Below are 22,227 nucleotides of genomic sequence, written 5' to 3'. Positions count from 1 at the left end.
TGGATGAGATTAGAAATCTTAGTGAGATACTAGAGAAACTTTGTATTCTGTCCTTGTTAGGTGAGATTAGAGAGTAAATGAGAGAATAGATAACCACCATAATGATGAGATTAGAAATCCTAGTGAGATGCTAAAGACTTTGTATTTCATACTTCTTGGGTGAGATTAGAGATTCTAGTGAGATATTAGCAAGACTTTGTATTTTATCCTTGTTGGGAGATATTGAGTGTTATTCTCACCGTGTGAAAAAAACAAATATTGTAATCCTAATTTCATAGTGTAGACATTTCTGTCCCGTGGGTTTTACTTCTCAAGTTGAGGAAGTTTTTCCATGTTAAAATTTTTTTTTGTCATTATTCTATTTGCTCTATTTTTTATTATTTGCTTATTACTTCTTCAAGTGCCCATTTTATATCTACACAAAAGGGAGAATTAATTTTGATTTTCCGAACAACACACTACATAACATAAGAACTAACTATAAAAATGTGCAATTGGTCCAGGAATGAGATTAGTATATCGATGCTTGCATAGCCTTGTTTTAGGAAGAGATAATTTTTGTATCATGTACACACTAAGCAAAGGATTGAAAAAAAAAGTGACGTATACATTAGAAATTTACAAATTTACTGTTATATGTAAAAAGAATAAAGATAAATGTTACAACTCTAAGACAAAGATTATCTATAAAAGACAAAGATACAAAATTGACCGTTAGGTTTTGATAATCTCTAAATACTCACCCGCAACAACAACAAAATTCCATTATTTTACTTTCTTACTTATGTTTTTTTGAAAAAACAAATTATTTTAAAATATAATTTAATTAATAAATTTAATATAAAAACATTTAGGAGCTTTTTGTTTTGAAGTGAAAAACATACCAAATATATTGTGTTAAGATAAAATTACAAAATCGAGAAATAAAGTATTAGAATTTCAAAAATAAAAACTCATTTCAAAAATAGGTTTTTTTAATTTAATCAATTATATTTTAATATAATGATGTTTAGAAATTTACTATAATAAAATAAATAATAAATAAAATAAGTTTTATTAATTTAAATTTTGATATTTTATAAATTAATTTATTTTAATATATTTTATTTTGAAATAAATTTTTTATTTATCAAAATTTTAGAATAATATTTTATTTTATAATAATATATTTTATTTTTTAATTAATTTTAAAACAAGAATAAATTTTTAATTTTATATTTTTAATATTTTAAATAAATTAAAAATTCAATCATACTCATCATATTACTTCCAAATTTTAATAAATTTATCTTAATACACTATTTTTTTACTTTGATAACATTATTCTTTCAAATCACTCTAAATTTACTTTCTTAAATTCTTACACGATTCGTTCTTAATTCTAGTAAAGCATAAAATAAACTTCAAAGAGTGTATTTGTTTCCATAACAAAATATATGTAAAAATGGTCACTACAAAAAAAAAGGTTTATTATCGTGGGGTAAAAACGGAAGACTAAGTATGAAAGAGTTCAATCAGGAACAGAAGGACTTTCAAAGCAAAGGCGTGCTGACATAAATATGGTGTCATTGAACTACATGCCACCAGCTGTGTCCAAAAAATGTCGAACGATCCAAAAAAACAAAACAACAGAGACTAAGGCCAGTGAATCAATAATATTTGACCAGTGTAAAAAATACAAAACTAATAAAAACAGGGGACAAGACCAGTGAATCCAGTAATAAAAACAGGGGACCCTTACTGGTGGATTTTATGATTCTGGCATATTAAGTTTACCTTCACCATGAGAGATGCACACAAAATTTAAGGTGTTAGGGCAAGAATCACAGAGAACCACTGAAAATCAAAGCACAATGTTAGGGCAAAACCGAGAGTAGGAATAAAAAATAAAATTACACATAACACAAAAAGAAAGGAATCGAAATGAAACCTAGGGCAAAACTGCGAAGACTCCGTTTGCGTTCTCACGGTGGCACGACTACTCCATCACGTGGCACGTTGCTTATGAACGACAGTGCTCAAGTTGAAGCTGAAGGCTATTCGAGACTTCTCCCTGACACACTGCTTATGAACGACAGTGCTCAAGCTGAAGCTGAAGGCTATTTGAGACTTCTCCCTGGCACGCTGCTTATGAACGATAGTGCTCAAGCTAAGCTGAAGGCTATTTAAGACTCCTCTGAAAAAGGGTTTAAAATTTTCTAAAAATATTCAAAACCTTAAAAATTAAGAATTTTCAAATAAATAAAAATTAATTGTTTGCGTGGACTAAACCTTCAAATATTTAAATTTTTATTATTTTTATACTTTTAATAGTGGCCGTTTCACCCACACAACTTTTTTTATTATTTTTTTTAAAGTTTGCGTGGGTATAACCCACACTTTCTCACATTTTATTTGAATTTTGTGAATAACAAAGGCTTATTTGACACTATTTAGTGTCGATCTAAGACCTTTTTTTTTTTCCAGCTAATTAAGCAATTTCTTGTTGTGGGTTGATTATATATATATATATTATTTTTTTCTGATAAGAAAATTTTTATGACAGAAAGAGTTAAAGATTGATGCATTTTAATAATTATAAAAAATGGGGTGTTGAATGGTGATTGGTCACATAATTGTAGGAAAAAAAAGGTATTTGTTCGAAAATGTGGAAAATTTGTCGGCAAGGAAGAAGACGAAGGAAATATGCAATATTAAGGGAGTGAAGGTTGAAACGGAAGTCCTGAGAGACATCTGCAGATAGAGAGTGGGAAGCATATGGGGTTGCCATCTCCACACAGACACTATAGCTGCTTTTTTTCTTTTTCTCTTTTCCCACTTTATTTTTTTTTGTTTAGTTTGATGGACAAGCCATGACCCCTCCATGTGGTTTAGGGAAACCTTTTAAATAAATTATTCAGATCTTTCAAATGCTTGTCCTTTTCTTTACCTTAGCTTTTGTTGTACTCACATGGAGCAGGCCATATGAAAAAAGCATTTTACATTGCAAAAGTAAAGATACAAGAATAAGTAGCTACCAGTGTTGGTTTCCTCACATCACATGCCAAAGAGAAGAACTGCCTAGCAACATGGTTTCCGGTGTTCCACTGTCTCTTCCCACATGTCACTATCATTTTTCATCTCTTTCTGCCCTAATTCTCATATATAACATTCTAACACAACGTAAAATCTTTTTTTTTCTGTAATATAATATATAATAAATAATTTTTTAAAATAAAATATATTATAATATTATAACACGTCAATCTTTAAAAAATAAACTAATTATAATATTTTTTTCCTTTTCATTTTCAGCACATACATAAATTATTTCCTGAAAGAGGCTTGAGGGAAACAAAAGAAAGACCAGAGGGAACAGATAGATAAACTGTGATGATGATGATGAGGACCTTGTATTACCTGAAAGTGTGTGGCATCATCATCGTGTGATTTCGTACAACCATTGGTGTTAAGGTAACACTAAAGAATATTCAGTGGAAATAATATCTACTACAAGCTCTAGAAGAAAAATATGATTTGTATGATTTATTCTTTAATATGCACTAGGAGGTCAAATTTATTTTGATATTCAAGAATTTTATAATTGTGTTTGCCGATGTGATTTAAAAAAAAATACAAGTGTTTATGAAATAAATAAAAAATATGCGTGGAGTTAATTTAGGCTTTTACTTGTGAATTGAATATAAAAACAGTATAGTTATTGAATTGTTTATTTATTACACCAATTTTATAATGTATTTGCCAAAAAGAAAATAAAATCAGATGTTCGTGTAAATTATAGACCAAAGTTTTATTTTGTTTATTTTTACTTGTTGATATTATTTTCATCAATTATTTAATTAATTTAATTGGAATGTCTGATTTCACTCTAGTTATTTCAGAATGAGAGAAACTTAAAATCAGAAAATAGGAATCTCCTTGTCTTTTCCTCTTTTGATTGGTGCATTTTTAAGTCAAAACAATTTCATTTTCATCTCTATTTAGTATTACTAATCTTCTTCTTTTCACGTGGTCTTTGATATCTTGATGGATTATATATATTATTTTGGTAGAACTTGGTATGACATTGAAGTGACAGAAGAAATGATAAAGAGTAGAAATGTGAAAGCAATGAAGAAGCTTAATGTTTGAGTTAACGGGGACAAAGATTTGTAATCCTCATCACCACCACGTTACCCACCTAAAATTTACAAACATGATAAAAATAAACCAAAATGGTTACGCAATCAATTCTTTAATCCATGTTCTTAAAGCTACTCTAAACTTACCTTTAATATATAATTAGTGTAGTCATAAAGCACAATCTGATTTTTTTTTTATCAGCAAGAAAATAAAGCACAATCTGATAGCTACTTATTTTTAAGTAACGACAATTAGTTTGAGGCCCCGTTGTATGCCACAAATTAAGCACTAATTATTTGATGCTATATTCCTAATTAACTATCATTGTGTTCCCAAGGGTTAGTGCTGCTACTTTGCCTCGCCTCTTTAATTACTCTTCTTCACAATTTCAAAATCAACTTCTAATTGTGGAATAGTTAATACTATGTGGCTGTCATAAATCACAATTTGCAAGTTTCAACACTATTTATCACTTTTCATTTAATTAATGAAAAATATAAAGAGAGAGATACTCAAATATCAAGGCATCCCCTGTTTATAGTAATGTTTAATCAATTGCCTCCTTTAAAGGTCAAGTGGTATTATTCTTTTTGGACTTTGTTTGATGGTTAGATTGTAATAAGAATAGATAGTATAATGAAATTATACAAGAGTAGGGGAACAAAATACTACCATTATCTTGTCGTATTTTTTATGTACACAAAATGGTCTAGTAGAAGATTAATAATAAAGATAAATATACTCTTTGTGGTAAGGTATTTGAAAGAGATAATTATGTGTTAATAATTATAATAATAATATTAATATAAATAAAAGTGATAGTGATGATAATCATAAACTATATATAATGATAAAAAAAGGTAGTAAATATTTGTTGGTGATAATGATAATGATAATTATCAATTATTTTTATTTTTTATGAGCATGATAATTATCATTATTATATATGTAAACCATTACAATAACAATAATATAACAATTGTAATAGTAATAATTGATAATAATAATAATAAAAACAATAATTAAATTTGTAGTTATAGTAAAAATGATGAAATAAAAGAAGTGTATAGAAACGTGTAGAAGAATAAATTTTATCTACTGTTTGTCATCTTAACCTGTGGTATTTTACAAAAAAATTGCTATTACAACGATTAATTTCTCTTGATAATGCATAAAATTTGTTGATAAACAAAAATTGCAGACAAAATAAAAAAATATGTTAAGAAATTTGGCAAAGGTAAGTGATTTTTGTCCATCACAGAGAAATTTTTTATCAATAACTTATTCATGACGTGTAAATTACTGACGAAATTGTCTATCAATAATGTTCACCAGCAAATAAAAAATCTATCCATAGCTTACTCTTTTTTTTTTAAATTGACAATTATGTTTACATGTACATTTATACTAATACATAAAAAAAATAGTGTGAAAGACAGATAACATAATTAATCAAGTAAATACAAATATTTCAACAGATAAAAGGAAGACTAAACCATAACATCTTAGTTGGGTAAAACAAAATTAAAAATCTTTTTACTAAAGGAACCTTGTTTAATAGAATCTTTCACTTGGTTGGGTCATCAAATCTTTCCGTTGAGTTCTCAAATGTACTATTCCTAAGAAATAAGTTCAATTTTTTTTATCAACCAAAAATAAGTTAAATATTATGCTTTGTAGATGAAGAATGTAATATAATTTGTTTAGCTATTTTTGCCATAACATAAAACTAAAAGGAAGTTGTTACCTTAATCACTCCATGATTAGGGCATGATGAATAGGCAAACCACACATAATCTAGTTCTTCTTCTCTTGATCATTACCGTGAAAGACATTTAGTCTCACTACTCATTCATACAAAAACAAATTAAGCTAAAAAAACATATATTTAATTTATGAAATGTTTCTGAAATTTGCGTTATAATAGAAAGAGAGAAAAAGATGTGTATGAATTTTGGATTCTCACCTGTCTTGCCATCCATTCTTTATAAAGTTTCACTTATTTGTAACACTTAAAAAACACAAGGGCAGTGGATTTGGAGATTTGAAGAGGAAAATGATGGACCAGGGAAGGAAATACTAGTGTTTAAATATGGGATTGGAGAGACTTGAGGAGTAATAGTATAGATAATGTAAAGTCTCTTTGGTGGAGGGACCTTAAGAAAATAGACTTGAAGCATTAATGGAATAGGTATTTGGAAGATAATATATGTTGAGAAATAGGGAATGGAAAAAGGATTAGGTTTTGACATGTTAAATGGGTGGGGAGTGATGTTGAAAGGAAAATACTTAAGCTTATATGACGTAGATATGGATAAGGAAGTAAAAATAAATGATTTGGTCTATTCATTAGAGAAGAGAATTTGATCTTGAGTAGTTATTATTGACTCAGGTTTGGTGTTAAGGATGAACAGGTTTCGAAACCAATGTAATAGAGATATTGATACGACATAGACATGTATATGGAAATAAGTATAATCTCTAAAATGTAGGACACAGATACACACATATAATATTATGCATAATGAAATAATAGGGAAAGATAACTTTGTATTTGAAAAGTTATGGAACTTGAATGAAATGTCATTTGCACAATGCTTACTATGGAGAGTGTTTAGAAACAGAATGCCAACTATGGATAATTTAAGTAGAAGCATTACATGTCTCCCTAATACACTTTGTGTCCTATGTGAACAACAATTAGAAACTATAAATCGTCTGTTTATAAATTATTCAATTTCTCTTGTTTGTTTGATATTGATGTGTAATGAATAGTTTGATGATTGATATTTTGAAAAATTGTCACTATTTATGTTATGATGACCTATAAATAAAACTAAAATTTAAGTTTAACTATACATGAAATCTAACAAAAGAATATAAGAAGTTTTGTTTTTTTATAGAGATGAAATATAAGAAGATGGATGAATTGTGAAAATAAAGGCTAATTAAAACCCAAATTTCACATAAAGTTTTTCAAAGAAAGAGATGAAACTAAATTATAAGGTAATTTTGAAAATCTGGTATTAATTCTGCTAATAACTTATGGGATATAATAACCACTTTCACATAATTTTCTCTTACACAACTCATGTGACACCAATCATCATGTCTATGTCTTTCCTCCTTCCCCATCTGGCCATCTCTTTCACCAAATCAATTATTCATCACGTGTAAAAGTGTATGAAGCAAAATTTCCAATATTATTATGTGGTGCTTACTAACCGCATAGCTTATCTATTAACTGTATAGCTTATCTGTTAAATACAGGTTGTGGAAACTTGAAGCCAAATATTGCTTAATGAGGCTTCTTACCTCTAACAAATATTTTCTGTGGCATCAGACAAATTGGAATCGGGTTGCTTTTCAATTATATTATAATAAGAAGCCAACATCCCTTGTCCTTTTCCTTTACAGCGTAATCATACGAAACCATATGATCAAAGTTCAAAAGTGACACCCCGTAGAATTCGTATGAAGAGAATTGCGTGGAATAAAGTATTGGTTCATTCTTGGGTAAATTAATCGAGAATATCTTTGTCAGAAGAAACATTTTTAGGAGAAACGCATGAGCAAAGTAGAGGACAAGAACACAAAGGGAATAAATTTGTTAGTTTCTTATTCACTTTTCCCTTTCTTGAATCTGTTTAAGCTGTGATGCTAACATTTGTGTTACGAGTGTTTTTTTTTTTTTCATTAAGCAAACGCCATATTGACCAATGACCATTGTCACTTGTTTGAAAATAGTGAGGGTTTTTTATAATAGGATGGTGCAGGATGTGGACAGATACACTACAACCAAACCAAGGGCCTCTATTTTATATTCCTATTTCGGTTTCTTTAGTGTTTGTTTAATGAAAAAAAACCACATTTGGTCCTCCTTTTGCATGTTTTTTGGGCATTGTCAGAATCCCCAATTGGGAGACCCTGGCATGATGTAAAAAGCAAAATTCAATAGGCACATGGGAGGTATTGAATTCTGGTCACTGATTACTGAAAAAAATGAAATAAATAAGTGCAACCATCACGTGATAAACTTTAAAAGCAGGTACTAGCAAATGTTAAAGCTTTTGGTTCTGGGTGGTCCTATTGTTGAAGAATTAATTGCCCTTGGTGGTAAATTAACCCATCCTCTCCTTTTTCTAAGCCATTTTTCTTCATGAATGATGATCCTGAAATGGGGGTCTGGGAGGAGGATGAGGCACTACTACTGATAGCGATGAAACTCAGGCACTCGTGTGCTCTCACTGCCACCGAAAGTGAGAGGGGCAGTTTTTTGTCTGAGAGTGAAAACAGAGTGGACAGGTGTCAACTCATTAGTGGGCCAGGGCATTTGCCCCATGTGGAGTGGCATGTGAAGCATTAACCTCAGCTTCTCAGATTCGCCTAAATTCATGAGTTTATGTTTTGTTTTGTTTTGTTTATTATTTATTTGGGGTGTGTTTTGTGATGAAGGGTTTGGGTGGTAGAGGTTGGAGGAGGAGGTTAATATGAGTGGGGAGGTGCAGGAGAAGAAGAAAGAGAGTGAGAGAGAGAGAGGGTGATGTCAAAATGTCAGGAGGGTCGTACGAGGTGGGGGCGACAAGCCACATGGGACCATAGTAATGTGTGGAATAAGCATGTTTTTGGCACTTTCGGCAAAACTTTAGAGAAGTGCAGTTAGCTATGCAATTTGAATGACACAAACTTCCTTTCCAAAACACTACTCCTACGGGGTAACTAACGGGTAACCTTATCATGCTCCATGCCATTCCATTGCTTACTGAGATAAAACTCTTCCCACAAATTCAGTATCACAAAACCACACCAATTAAGAAAAAGCTGTCGCAACCCATTTTAGTTCCTCTTTCAATACCACTGCAGGTGCCAATCACACAACCTACCAAAACCTCTATGCCTATATTTTCAAATTCTAATACACATTATTTTAAAAGAAAAAGTACTTTTTTTAAGTCCTCAACAGATATTTATACTTATCCATAAATTTCTCACAGATAAATATTGCAAAGAAAACACGAGTATGACGGCAGAGGCAATTTAAAAATCTTGCTACTAACACTGCACACCATGAATTCCTTACATTAACAACATCATTTTCATTAATTGGTTTTTACCCTCAAGGGTAGGATATATAGTTCCGATTGTAGGCTGCTTAACTCTAACTTGCCACCTACTTCATCATCATAATCATCGTCATCATCGTAACAGCATCCTTTTCTTTAATCAATCTACCACTTGATTTGGACAAAAAATTGAATGATAACATATAACATACGTTTAAGTGTTTTTAGGAATCAAAACAGACCCACAATCAATATTTACGCGACCCCTAAATCATGCTTGTCTGGTAGGCGATATCCTTATGAACGTCGCATGCTAATTATGTATGAGATTGAATTGGTGGAAAGGAAAAATTGAAAAAAAAAATGAAAATAGAAGAAGATATAATATGTATGTACTGGACAATTAACATAAGCCGAGACGAGTGAGGGTGAAAACGAGGCAAATAATAACAAAAATCAAGAGAGAAAAATATATGACACGCGGCACAGTCGCCGGAAGGTGGATCAACTCGGCGGCGCGGAGGAGGATACGGCGGCGGCGGAGGAGGAGGAGGAGGAGGAAGAGGAGGAGCCGAGGAGTAACTGAGCGAGATCCGCCATGGCGCGAACCTGCATCTCGAGCGCAGGTATGTAATCGATGGCTTCTTCGAGAATGATCGGAAGCGGTTCTTTCCTGCAACCGGGAACCAACCGGCCGAGGACTCTAACTTTGCGCTGAACCGCGGGAAGGGTTTTTCCCTTGAGGCGGAGGACGCTGAAGCGGGGCTTCTTGGGGCGGGGCGGGCCAACCACCTTGTGTCGCTTGTGCGGTGTCTTCCTGAACTTGAGCTTGAGGCGGTTGGTGAGGATGGCGCGGCTCCAGCGCGTCCTGCCGCGGGCGGCGGCGGCGAGGACTCTGTCGGCGGCCTCGTGGACTGCCCTGCCACGGCGGGGCGCGTCGGCGGAGATGTTGACACGCGCGAGGGCCTGGTGGAGCTTGGAGGAATATAGGTTCTGCTGCGCGTGGGTTTTCCATCTGGCGTGGGAGTGGTCTTGGTGGGGATGTGGCTTGGCGGGGGATTTCTTCTTCTTCTTTACGCGGTGGGAGTCACGTGAGCGATCGGTTGGGTTGGCCATGAGAGAGGAGAACATCTCCAACGATATTAGAAAAGGGTTTCTATTTCCGGGAAGTTGTTGGATTCAGATGAGATTCCGATGAAAGAGTGATGAAATTATGCGTAGATTCTAGAAGTGAGAGGAGTGGGGTTTGAGGTTTGAAGGGCTATATATAGATAGATAGTTAGATTTATGGGTGTGGGTAGATCTAATCTAATAAAACCACTGCAATCCAACACACACACACACACTATGGAAAGGAAAATGGGAATGAATGAATTAATGAATCGATGAGATGAGATGGTGTTTGGGTGGGTGAGGTGTCTCTTCAATCCCAGCTTCTCTTCAAGGGAGAGAGAAAGGGTGGAAGAGGACTCTTATATAAACCCATTTTCTTCCCTTCTTAACCTAATTACTTCTTAATCCTCCTTCTTTTCTTTTCTTTCCTTTTCTCTAAAACCATTTGTTTTGTTAAATGATGCATAATCCTATTATGTCACGCGTGAATGATTGGTTTGTTACGTCCTTGTTTAATGCTAATGACAATCAAAACTGTCTATTTAATACTCCCAATAATTAAATTATTTATTTTTCGTCATCGATATATTATTATTACGAAAATTAAGTTTAAATTTTGTGTGAGTTAGCATTTTGCTTTGCGTCAAAATAATATAATCTCTTAACGATAATTAAGATTAAATTGTGATTTGAGGCATGAAAAAGTGATACTAGTTTCATTCTTTTGTTTGTAATAAAGTATTACAATCCATTAATGATGGATTATTGCGACTTATGCTTTTTCACGTTGGATTGTCTCTACTTTTCTTTTCTTCCTTCTTCCCATCTCCAAACTAGAGAGCATTTCAAATATCTTCAGTGGATTTCTTTTGCTTACCCCAACCAATTTCATTTGCTAAATATTCCTTAAGCCACATGTTGATGTTTTTATAACTGAAAAAATGCCACTTTTTTCTTCTTCTCGTTTTTCATCCTGGTACTATTTCAGTATTTTTCTTTATAAACATTCATAAAAGATAAATATTTTTTTACGTGAAAATTAATTAATATATTTCAAATTTTTAAAGTTTAAATAGAATATTTATATACGAGTTTAGTAGCAGTGCAAGAATGAAGAGGAGAAAGAAAAAAAAAAGAGGAAAAAAAGGTGATTTGGTAAACAAGAAAAATAGAAACGAAATAAAAAAAATACGTGTAATGTAACCCACAGTTTCTATTTTCTTAAAAAAAATGTGAAGATAAAAGAAGAAAAGTGAAAAACAGTATAATGTTGTGTATTAAAAAAGCTTTCTAAATGAGTTACACTTCCTACTATGAAATAAATTTTACATGATAAAAATAGCACATTATAAATTTCTTATCACCCGTTCATTGATGAAAAATTGTATTATATTCACATATATAGGTGAGTAATTTTTAAGATTTTTTATAAATGTATTTCTTTTTAAATATTCTTTTTAAAAGTAAATAAATTGAAATAAATATTTTTAGCATATATAAATATTGAAGATAAATTGTTTTGAAACACATGCTTCTAATAAGAATAGATTGAAATAACTTATTCTTTTATAAGTATTTGTAACTTTATAAATTAGGTATACGATTCTCTACAAGTTGGCCCTGATGGAGTTTTGGAATAAATTAAGTCTAAATAGTGAAATAATGAGATAAACAAAAAAAAAATGATATTAAGTTGAGATGACGAAGAAGTTTGTATTAGATTAAAGGCTAATTTAGAAGAAGATAATAATGTAAAAAATACTATATCTTTTTTTACCAAAAAATAAAAATATATTATAAGGGCACCCAATCCTATTTATAGAGCAAAAAGATTTTATCCCCATATTGGTTTCTGTGTGGTTATATTATATTTATATGTTAAAGAATATAAATACCATAATCACATGTACTTTCCAAAAAAGCATGTAATTTCAAGACAAAAATGTCAAAACTGTTGAAACGATTTCACCCTAAAACATAACATGTTTCTAAGTTTGGCGCATGACTTAAGCTCCTTCTTCAACCACATTGCATAATTTCTTCTACATATGAGGGTTGTAGATATTTTATACCTTGTCTTTCATTATGAATTTATCAATAAATTTAGTTACCATATCAATAACACTTTAAAAAAGCTAATAGCATTTACTTTTGTAAAAATATGGAAGAATTACCCATTTAAGGGATCTTTAAGACTTTTAAAATAACATTGTATGTGTTATACAAGGGATTGAATTAATATCAACATTTCAAACCAACATAAAACATTATTTATTATACGAGCAAAATAATTGTATTTCTGAGTTTTTTATGTGCAAGAAACTTGGTATATATTTGAAGAACTTTTGTTTTGGTGAACCTAACATTTTGTGTTGTTGTAACTTCCCTAAAAGGTATGGCAACACTCATGGACCCAACGGAATCCTCCAAATCACATCCAAAGGATATATGTCTTCACAAAGCTATTATGAATTTCCACTCACTCATCTAATTTTGAGAACTTGATTAGGTTCCAGAGAAAGACACACTACTAGTACAAGGGTTCATAAATAAATTTATATAATTTTTGTACATAGCAGATGATAAAAAAGGAAAAATGTGGTAAGATATGGTTTATAATATTACTGTGAAAGGAACACATATTAGAGATAAAATGTAGGTCTAAGTAGTATGAAATTCAGTTCTTTTAAATAAGATTTTATATTCAACTTTTATTTTAAATAGGAGAGATATAATTGGAGGAGAAAACATCACTAAACATTGTTATTTAATGTTTTTAGTAGAAAATAGCTGTCCATAAATCGGAAAAATATTTTTTACCAATTAATTAATTATAAGAAAATTTTTAAAATATGTGTCAAAGTAAAGATATTTTATTATTAGGTTGGATAATATGAGAATCTAATTCAAATAAGTTAGATTAAGCTCAAGTCAACCAAATTCAGTTCTGTCTGAATTGCTTTAACTTAATGTAAATTTAACCTAACAAAAATAATAATAATAATATATTATATATTATGACTATTATTTACTTATTTTAATATTTTATTAATTAAATGTATTTTTTTTAAAAAATATAAATGATTTAAATATTAAATAATACAATTTATTTTAAAATATTCTCAAAAAATAAAAAGTTATAAATTTGTGATCCAATTATCTAATTCGGTCAAAACTCAATCTAATCTAATTTAGAATTTTCTATTAGATAAAATGATAAATATTTTGAAAAGTTGAATGGGATTAGTGTATACTGATTGTTTGTGAGAAATAATGTAGATTTTGAGGTTTTTGATAATAAAGTAATATAAAGGATGAATTGAATGCAATGTAATCGAAACACAAAGGCATGTTACTTGAACAGCTTAACCAAAGACATTCTGAGATTTTTTTGGTGTGTTCATGAATTCGGTGGTTGTTGTCTCTCTTCAAATCTTACAGCTTTTTTTCATTTATTTATGTTGGCAACTTCCGTTGAATGAAAGCAATGCGTTTTTCTGCTTTCAGAAAATGTCGTTAGCGTCGCCTCGGAAATAGTGAATCATCCACCAACCTATGTTTCCATCATAGCAGCCTTTCAACCATTGTCACTTCTTTCTTATGAAACAATAATATTTTTTAATTAATTTTACTTCAGTTAGACTTACACACTTCTTCCAACACTTTTTTTCCCTAGCTCCATGGAGATGCTGTGAAAATATGATATATAAGTGATTATATTTTTATTTTAAAAATTGTTTTTTAAGCCTTTTTTTAAAAATAAAATAAAAAATCTTCACAAAGCTTATACACGAATTAATTTGTAAAAGAAAATTCATAAAATTTCTCCAATTTTCTTTTTCAACTTGTACACACACACACTTGTTTCAACTAATTAAAAATCTCATTTTTTTTTCTTATTTTTCTCTCTGAAAAAAATATTATAAAAGAAAATGTTCGAACATATTCTACATTCTTTTACACAGGCATATATTTTTTATACAAAAAAAATATTACAATTATAATATTTGTTGTTTAATTTCAGTGGAAAGTATCATTTTAAACCAAAAATCAATTATGTCTTGTGTAAAATTTATAATGTCTCAATAATGAATTGAAAAGTATTATTTATTGTTTCAAATATTGTTTCATGACATCTTTCTCATCCTTTTAGAAATATACTATAAATAAGATTTTAAAATAACTTCACTATCTTATGAAACTACCTATATATTTTTTATCGATAAAAAATAAATAAATTTATTAAAGTATTTAAGGAATGTTTAAATCCTAAAAATTAAAAATAAAATCTTTTTTAAACCACAAGACTTATACGTTTTATTTGTTTAATTTTGTTCTCCTTTTACTTATAGACCATTTAATGAAGAATTTCCTTTACAAAAAAACACTCTACACGTCAAGAGATATTATTCGTACTCCTTACCTTCTAGTAATTGTTTTTAAGCTCATTCTTAATTTATAAGGTCAGTTCTAACCCATAAACAACGTCTTATAATTATTATAATTATTGCCTATACGAATTAACCTAACTTCACGAATCACAATTTAGTACTATACACACATTGTCTTTTTCCCTAATGGATATTTCATATTGTTTACCTCATCACCCTTTGCTTCGTATCCACACAACACTAAGGATAAAGTATAACACTGAGTACATAGTCTTCCACTCTCAAAACATAGTGACCATGAGGTTGGAGTGATCAACTTTAAGTCCTCCATAACCATAGGTTAGTTTGTTTCCGAAAGAAATAACTCTGTATCGAAAAAAAAACATAATTCTAATAACGTTTTGGTTAGTCAATCAACAATGTCTTTTTAAAAGTGTTGCTTTTAAGTTTTTCAAATTGATTATATGAATTAAGCACAAGTAATTTTGTATACCACCATCTAGCTCTGAGTGTGAAACTGTTTTTGCAGCATTTGAATTTTACAAACGCTTTTATGTTGGTTGAATGAATCGAAGTTTGAAGTTGTACACTCATTTAATCCTATCATGTGTGCTTATATCTGGCTTCAAACTTTGCCCCCAAAATGAAAAGCAAGCACCATAGTGGCAATCAAAACGAAAGCTCTCACCCATATGAACTTTGACAAATTCTGACAACATTCGAGTTGTGGTTACTTTATTACAAGAATTGAGCAATTCCATCACTCAGGAATGGGGCATGCACTATTACATAGGCCCCAAAAATTATTTCTTTTCATTTTCGTGCAATGATTAATTATTGGGTTTGATGATATGCTAACACCAAAATGAACAAGTGATAGATAGATGCATGTGCTTTCTTGTGGCACTTTTCTAACCTTGGCAATGCTAAGAGTTTTGGTTGTGGCTTTGGAGTTTTACTCCTTTCAGACTGTGGATAGTTATGCTCCACATTAACTGAAATGGACCCCCTTTATGCACTCTCTACCACAAATATTCTATCAATATGCAGTACTCAATTATTTCACTGTTAGCCCATCAGAAAGAAAATATGGTGTCTCGTGTTGATTTTTAACTTTTGTTTCAGAGCTTGCTTTCATCCAAGTTCCCATTCGCACATTGTGCTATGCTTGGTGCAAATTCAGGGGCCTGTGCCTTGTTCCTACATTGGACGAAGTTTTCGATTCAAAAGACATACAATAGAAACTAGAAAGTTACTCATCTGATCATATCAATACCTACCAAGTGAGGAATGGAAATATCAAATGCAATTTTCTTTTCATCTAATGAGTGACGTAGTATAATAAAAAGGTTAGATTAGAAATTTAATATAAGAAGTAGTGTGTGTGAATCATTCACAGTTGTTAAAAGTAAAAGGTGAGGGCTGCTAGCTGCGCATATAAATACAATTGCGGATATCATGGTGGATGATTTTGATGTTTCATACCAAGTTAGAGATTATTGTGAATGCATTAGAACCTTTTCAGATTAAGCAAGCATATAATCATAGGTATTCCACAAGTTTTATTACCCGAATTAGGAATAAACAAACATACAGGTACGAAAGCGACACAAGACTTTAACTTCCATATAAAACTGTTTATCCACTATTTGAACTCGATCGAATTCATGTACCATCTCAAGGTCACTCGATCACTAAGGGTGGTGGCATGCATGTGAACAGAGAAACAAGAATGTCCACTAGATTCCATGTAGTGCTAAGGAATCAGATTTACTTTTCCTACATGATTACCTAGCACGAGCCAGTGGTAAATAACAGCCAGTCATCTCCCTAAGTTTTGGCAAAGAAACAATTAAAGAATATATAAAACACACTATTTTAGTGCAAATTTTACTTTAAGCAAAGTTAGTTCTAATATCTTACTCTCATGCATTGGCTTGAAAAGTGCATTCATGGAGTACACCAAAACTTCACTTTTTTTAACAACTGATGGCTGGTCATAGGCTAACTCCATCAATCAGATTTCAAAGAACAACACAAGTGAATTGAAGTTGTTTTTCAAACAATGGTTTTTTATGAATCTTATCAATAAGAAATAGATCTAATTAGACTTCCTTTAACAAGAATAATAATTATATATCTTATCAATATTACTATTTATCAGCGTTCTCAGCCACTTTCTCCCCTGTTTTTAGCAACCTCGTGAATTGGAAAGATATAGAAAAAATAAGTAGTAGCAAAACCAGAATAAATTTTTTAGCTTCTTAATTATGACTGGCTTCGCTCCTAGCTTCTTTTTTCTCCATACTTCAAAACAACTCCAGGTCAACAATCAACACTGTTGTTTGAATTTATTCATTTGTCTTCTCCTTGTGAAGGAATAATCCTATTTTCTAATAAGAAAACACAGAGTGTTGTTGCTCCACTAGAGGTCTAGAACAATCACAGTGATGAATTGTTTTTTAGAAATTTGTATTATGAAATTTTCTAGTTCTAAGAATACAAAAGACTCGAAGAACTTGAGGGAGAATATGAACCACCTAAGGAAAGGTTCAGAAAACTTTATTGCCATATATAGTAAAACTGACACAACTATAACATATAGCAAATTTATCCTCTAAATTACTGACACGTGGAAACCTACTAAATCAACCTAACTGATTAATGGCTTCGCATATTTCCTAATATAGCCCTTTCCTTCAAAGAATCATTGTCCTCAATGATGGAAAGTTAGAAATTTCTTCTTCAAGTCATAGTAGTATTGCCAAGTTGCATCCTTTGGAAGAAGGTGTTTCTATTTCACCAACACTTTAGTAATTGGTATTCCTCTTCTTCTGACTGTCATACGATCCAGAATAGCTTCAGACTCATTTTCAGCAACAAACTTCTTCTTACTGATAGGGGAGATCAGTAGTAGTAACCAAGTTGCCCATATGTTTTATAAGTTGAGAGACATGGAATACATTGTGAACCTTAAGCTAGGAGGTCAAGCCTATAAGCCACACGTGTGTTCTTCCAAACCCTTGTTCGCCTATGCATTACGAGTAGCTTCCGCTATGGCTGAAAAACTTTCTTATGGATCATGAAGGTTGATACCATTACTCGGTACCATTTACTAGATGTTGAAATTATATATCCAAGGAGACGTCAATGGAACTAGTTATAGTTGAGGCATGTTTTTTACTTTTGTATTTAAGATCTTCATGATAGTACAAAACGTCAAAACTAGATTAACAACTTGAAAGGAAATGGATAGACATTGATATGCCAGCTGGCCTTTCCCAACAAAAAAAGTATAACCATTGATAAAAAAATCCAGAATGGATGGTCAAATTGAAAGGAGAAAGGGTACACCGTACACATGGATGCCCCAAGTTTCAAACAGAGTAGACCGAACATGATGCAGGATGAACAATGCTGGAAATTATGTTTTCTAACTCAGATGTATCAATGCACCACGTGGTAGATCAACTACTCGTGTAAGGATTTATTAATACAATTAGGAATCGGTTTTCGCAGGACTAGATATTGACGAGTATTCTGGCAGAGAGTGGCACCCACTAACGCAAATTACTAGATAAGTTCATAAATTACTCCTGTTTTTTTATCTTTTGGTAAAATGTTCTGTTAAATTTATGCTAGCTTCTCAAGCTGTGGGTCCTATCACTGAACTCAACGGTTTAAATTATCTTGGAACATTAAAAATGTTATGCAGTGTTTTCCAGATGTTGCTCATGTGTCTGAATAAGACTTATATTTACTGGGCCAGGGGATAGGAAATGTCCTAGTGAGGTGTTGATCAACTGATTCCACACTTTCATCAATTGAAGAATTTAAGATAGGCCCCGCAAAAGCAGAGAAAGAGAGAATGGCGACGTGAACTATAAGCAAGAATAGTAATAGCTTCGTCAAAGAAAGCAGCAATGTTTGAATACATATTATCAAGATCACTATATACAAAATACAAACGAATACCAACTCCAGAAAAAAGAAAAGAAAAGAAAATGTCAAAAGTTAAGAACGTAGTCATCTATTGGTTGTATAGGTAAGGTTCTTCCTCTTTCATATGGTACAATAGAGTTTTTCATTTATTCCTTCAATTATGGACAGGTATTTGAATGTAAATTGATCAACATTATGTGGCATCGGCTGATTATTATAGTCATTATCTAACTCTAAGGTGATGGTCAATAAAACTTGAACCTAAACAGTGTACGAGCAACTGTACCTAGACTACTTTTCAGCTACAACTTCAAACTAAAGCACATGCCAACCTAAATACAAATAATTTTCAGATCTTTTCACTGGTTGAGTAAGGTTCTGTTGGTGCAATTTTTATTCACATAAACAGTTATTTGTCCACCTTGCGTTAGCTTCAAAAAATTTGGGCTTAAAGTTCATAGTTCCATAAGTACAATGTGTAATAAGCTGCAATATGAAATACAAAATATAGGGTTTGGCAACCTGGTTTTATGAAACAAGTTCAATTATTAAAACCGGTTTAAAATCAGTTCAATTTCTGAACTGGTTCGTCGAAACAATTTGATTCAGAACCGGTTCTTTAAAGAGGTTTGCATATTTAAATCGGTTATGTTCATATTTTTGAAAACTGGATTTGGCACACTCCCTTGGCTAAGGTCGGTAAAAACAACCTCAACTGACCAGCATGTGAAATCCATTGAGTCTATACCAAGAAAAGCATTTATAGGTCATACCATTTGCAGCTGAATTGGTTGCCTACAGAAACAAAACTGCCTATGACTTTGTTCTTTGTGAATATTGAAATTTTTTTCCTCTAGATTTGCTCATAAACGCTGACAATACAGGGAGTTTTACTCAACGAACAAAACTTTTATAATGCATTAACACACACCACACGTAAAATTAAGGTTGCCTTATAAGATCGGTTGAAGTAAACGTAAACCAGATAGTTTCATACTTATCTTTAGCTAACAGCATTAATCAACCACATCATACAAATACTAGTATTCGCACATACATGTATAACAACTTCAATGGCAGTCAATGCAAGTTCAGAGCAATTCTAAACTTCCAAGTACCTTAAGTCAAGTGTACGACTAAGAACGAGCTATATCAATTTCACTAGAATTTTCAGTTAAAAAGATACACTTACAAACTACATAACTAAAAATCATAACACTTTTTTACCCCGTAATCTAAAAGCATATCAACCTTTTGCTATAATGATTCATGTTGGCGTCGATCCTCTGTAAGGGCTACGAGTATCCGAGGTGAAGAAAAGCACAACTGATACTGCAATTACCCAAATGAAGATACACAGAAACAACATGCGGTTTTTCATAGAAATTAAATGAGCAAATTGATCTCTCTCCTCTGGCTGGGTATAGGTTTGGAGATCGCTTACTATATATTCAATTATTCTATCCATAAGCTCTATTCTACGTTGGGGAGCAGCATTAACCGAATTTAGGATCTCATTTTTAACATTTCTGAGAAAATTCACAGTAATCTCAGCCTCCACAGAATTAAACTTAGAAGTATTTATTTCATCTACACCAATACAATTAGTGGCGCTAATCACTCCCGTCGAGTCAGTCAGCTTTTTAGGAGTTAAATCAGATGGAAGCAAAGTCATCGAGGAAGGCTCTTCCAAGAAGAAGGTCTGAAACATATTAAAAACATTTAAATGAGATGAAGCCTCCACCATCCATACAAAAATGCTTAATAGATCCAATATTCCAGTAGATTTTTGCAATTACAATCAGATTTGCATTGAAAATTTGGATATTATAATATATATATATATATATATATATATATATGTGTGTGTGTGTGTGTGTGTGTGTGTGTGTAAGTAATCAACGCAAACGATGAACACAATTTCGAAGCTTCACTTTAGGTAGCGTTATATTATCTTTCCTCACACGACTCGTATGGCCTGAATGCGACAAAGAAACATCACAATAAGCATTGGAAGAAACAAAACAGTGAGATCAGAACTTACCGTGAGATCTTCGTTGCGATTTGCATCTGAGATCTCGGAGAACAGTGATAAATCGACGGAATCTTCAGAAACCGATGCAAATGCCGCATTCAAGCTTTTATCGGTGATCTGGCGACAGAGAAGGAAAGAAACGGCGAGAAATTGAATAAAAAAATGGAAACAGAAAATAAAGACGAAAGAAGTGAGAAGTTAGGGTTCATGAATCGTGTGCCTTGTTAGACTTCTTTGACGAAAAATCCTTAGTTCTGCCATGGTGATTCTCTGCGGAGCGCGCGAAAACTTTGTGTGGTGTTTGATGCTCTTTCATTGGCGGGAGTTTAACTGTTATCTGAATTTTTTTTTTTTTTTTTAACTTTATAAAGGTGGAGAATTCGAAATTGTGTTACTGTTATCACATAACAAACTATTGTATTTTTTCCTTTTTTATATTTTATTAAGAATTATTTTTTACATGCTTTATTTTGCTTTAACAAGCTAATTGTATGGCTTAGTATAGAGATCATCTTTTTGAAAGAATCATGACCAATAATATTAAAAAGGTGTTATTGTTAAAATATATAAACAAATATCTCATTAGACCATCCATTTCCAAAAGTATTTATCTACCTCTTTTGAAAAAGGTTTCAAAGCTTATTCAACTTCTTTTAAAAGTTGACCTTATTTCAAAATTATCTAATAATTAACCTGTAAATTATGAATTTTACATATTATTTTTTTATTTTACCAAAATTAACACAAGATCGTAAAATATTTGTAAAATCATCTTTACAATATATATTGCTTTCAATATAAAAAAAATCTCTAATTTATTATTAAAACTGTACAATTTCGGGTCCATCCAGAATTTTAGAAAGCTCCATAACTTAAAAACTATCTCGGATAAAAACTTAAGGATGTGTCTTGAATAATTATATATTACCCATAACATTAGGTTACGAGATTTAGGTGATCAGAAAACTTCTAAACGAAAAAAATAATAATTATCCTAAGATTTCATAAAAAAATAAAAATATATGATTTTTTTTCTCTCTATGACATGTAATAAGAGCAGATTCAATAAAAATTTCCAGAAAACTTTTAAAACAAACATTTAGTCTGTTATTAAGGAGTCAAACAGAGATTTTTATATGGACAGTATATAAAAAATAAGGCTAAAGATAAAATATGATCTAAAAATTATTTTGTGTTAGTTCAAGAGAAAAGTTCAATTCTTTAATCACTTTAAATACTCCCTATAAAAGCTTTAAACCAAAACAAAAATAAATAAAAAATGATATAATGTAATTTTGTAATAGAAGATATGTATTCCAACTTGTTTATCATCTGAAAGTGAAGCTTATGTGTAGAGTGGAATATGGATGAACAAAACATAATGCCCGAATCCGCGGCTAAATCTAATGCTTTTATGCCAACAAATCAATACTAATATCTTACCGAGAGAGACTCTATCGCTTGTCAATGTAATTTGTACAGTTCTATTGTGGGAAAACTAGCTAACTAGGGTTCACCTTCCTCCTCTTCCTCCTCCACCTTCTCCAAGTGGAGCACCATT

At 31.4% G+C, this 22,227-nt stretch overlaps 2 protein-coding genes and 1 long non-coding RNA gene across 3 annotated transcripts; all 3 read right to left on the bottom strand.

Moving 5' to 3' along the window:
• Positions 1–1,636: 1,636 nt before the first annotated feature.
• LOC137833121 (uncharacterized) lies at positions 1,637–2,158 on the bottom strand. Its single transcript, XR_011084679.1, has 2 exons — positions 1,931–2,158; positions 1,637–1,836 (listed from the first exon to the last, which is right to left on the bottom strand). It is a non-coding gene; the product is annotated as an uncharacterized lncRNA (long non-coding RNA).
• A 7,391-nt stretch (positions 2,159–9,549) lies between these two features.
• LOC137831948 (transcription factor bHLH148) lies at positions 9,550–10,659 on the bottom strand. Its single transcript, XM_068639864.1, has one exon. It carries the CDS (start codon positions 10,314–10,316, stop codon positions 9,690–9,692), a length of 627 nt encoding a protein of 208 aa, XP_068495965.1. The 5' UTR covers positions 10,317–10,659; the 3' UTR covers positions 9,550–9,689.
• Positions 10,660–19,620: 8,961 nt separating this feature from the next.
• Positions 19,621–20,861, bottom strand: LOC137833529 (uncharacterized; the record flags this gene model as incomplete). Its single annotated transcript, XM_068641873.1, has 2 exons — positions 19,621–20,333; positions 20,676–20,861. Coding segments are annotated over 2 exons (621 nt in total), but the record flags the coding sequence as incomplete, so codon positions are not given.
• Between the last annotated feature and the right edge of the window lie 1,366 nt (positions 20,862–22,227).

The sequence above is a fragment of the Phaseolus vulgaris genome, chromosome 6 (genome assembly GCF_000499845.2).
Source record: "Phaseolus vulgaris cultivar G19833 chromosome 6, P. vulgaris v2.0, whole genome shotgun sequence".
Classification (NCBI taxonomy): domain Eukaryota; kingdom Viridiplantae; phylum Streptophyta; class Magnoliopsida; order Fabales; family Fabaceae; genus Phaseolus; species Phaseolus vulgaris.
This window is presented reverse-complemented; position numbering and strand designations above follow the sequence as displayed.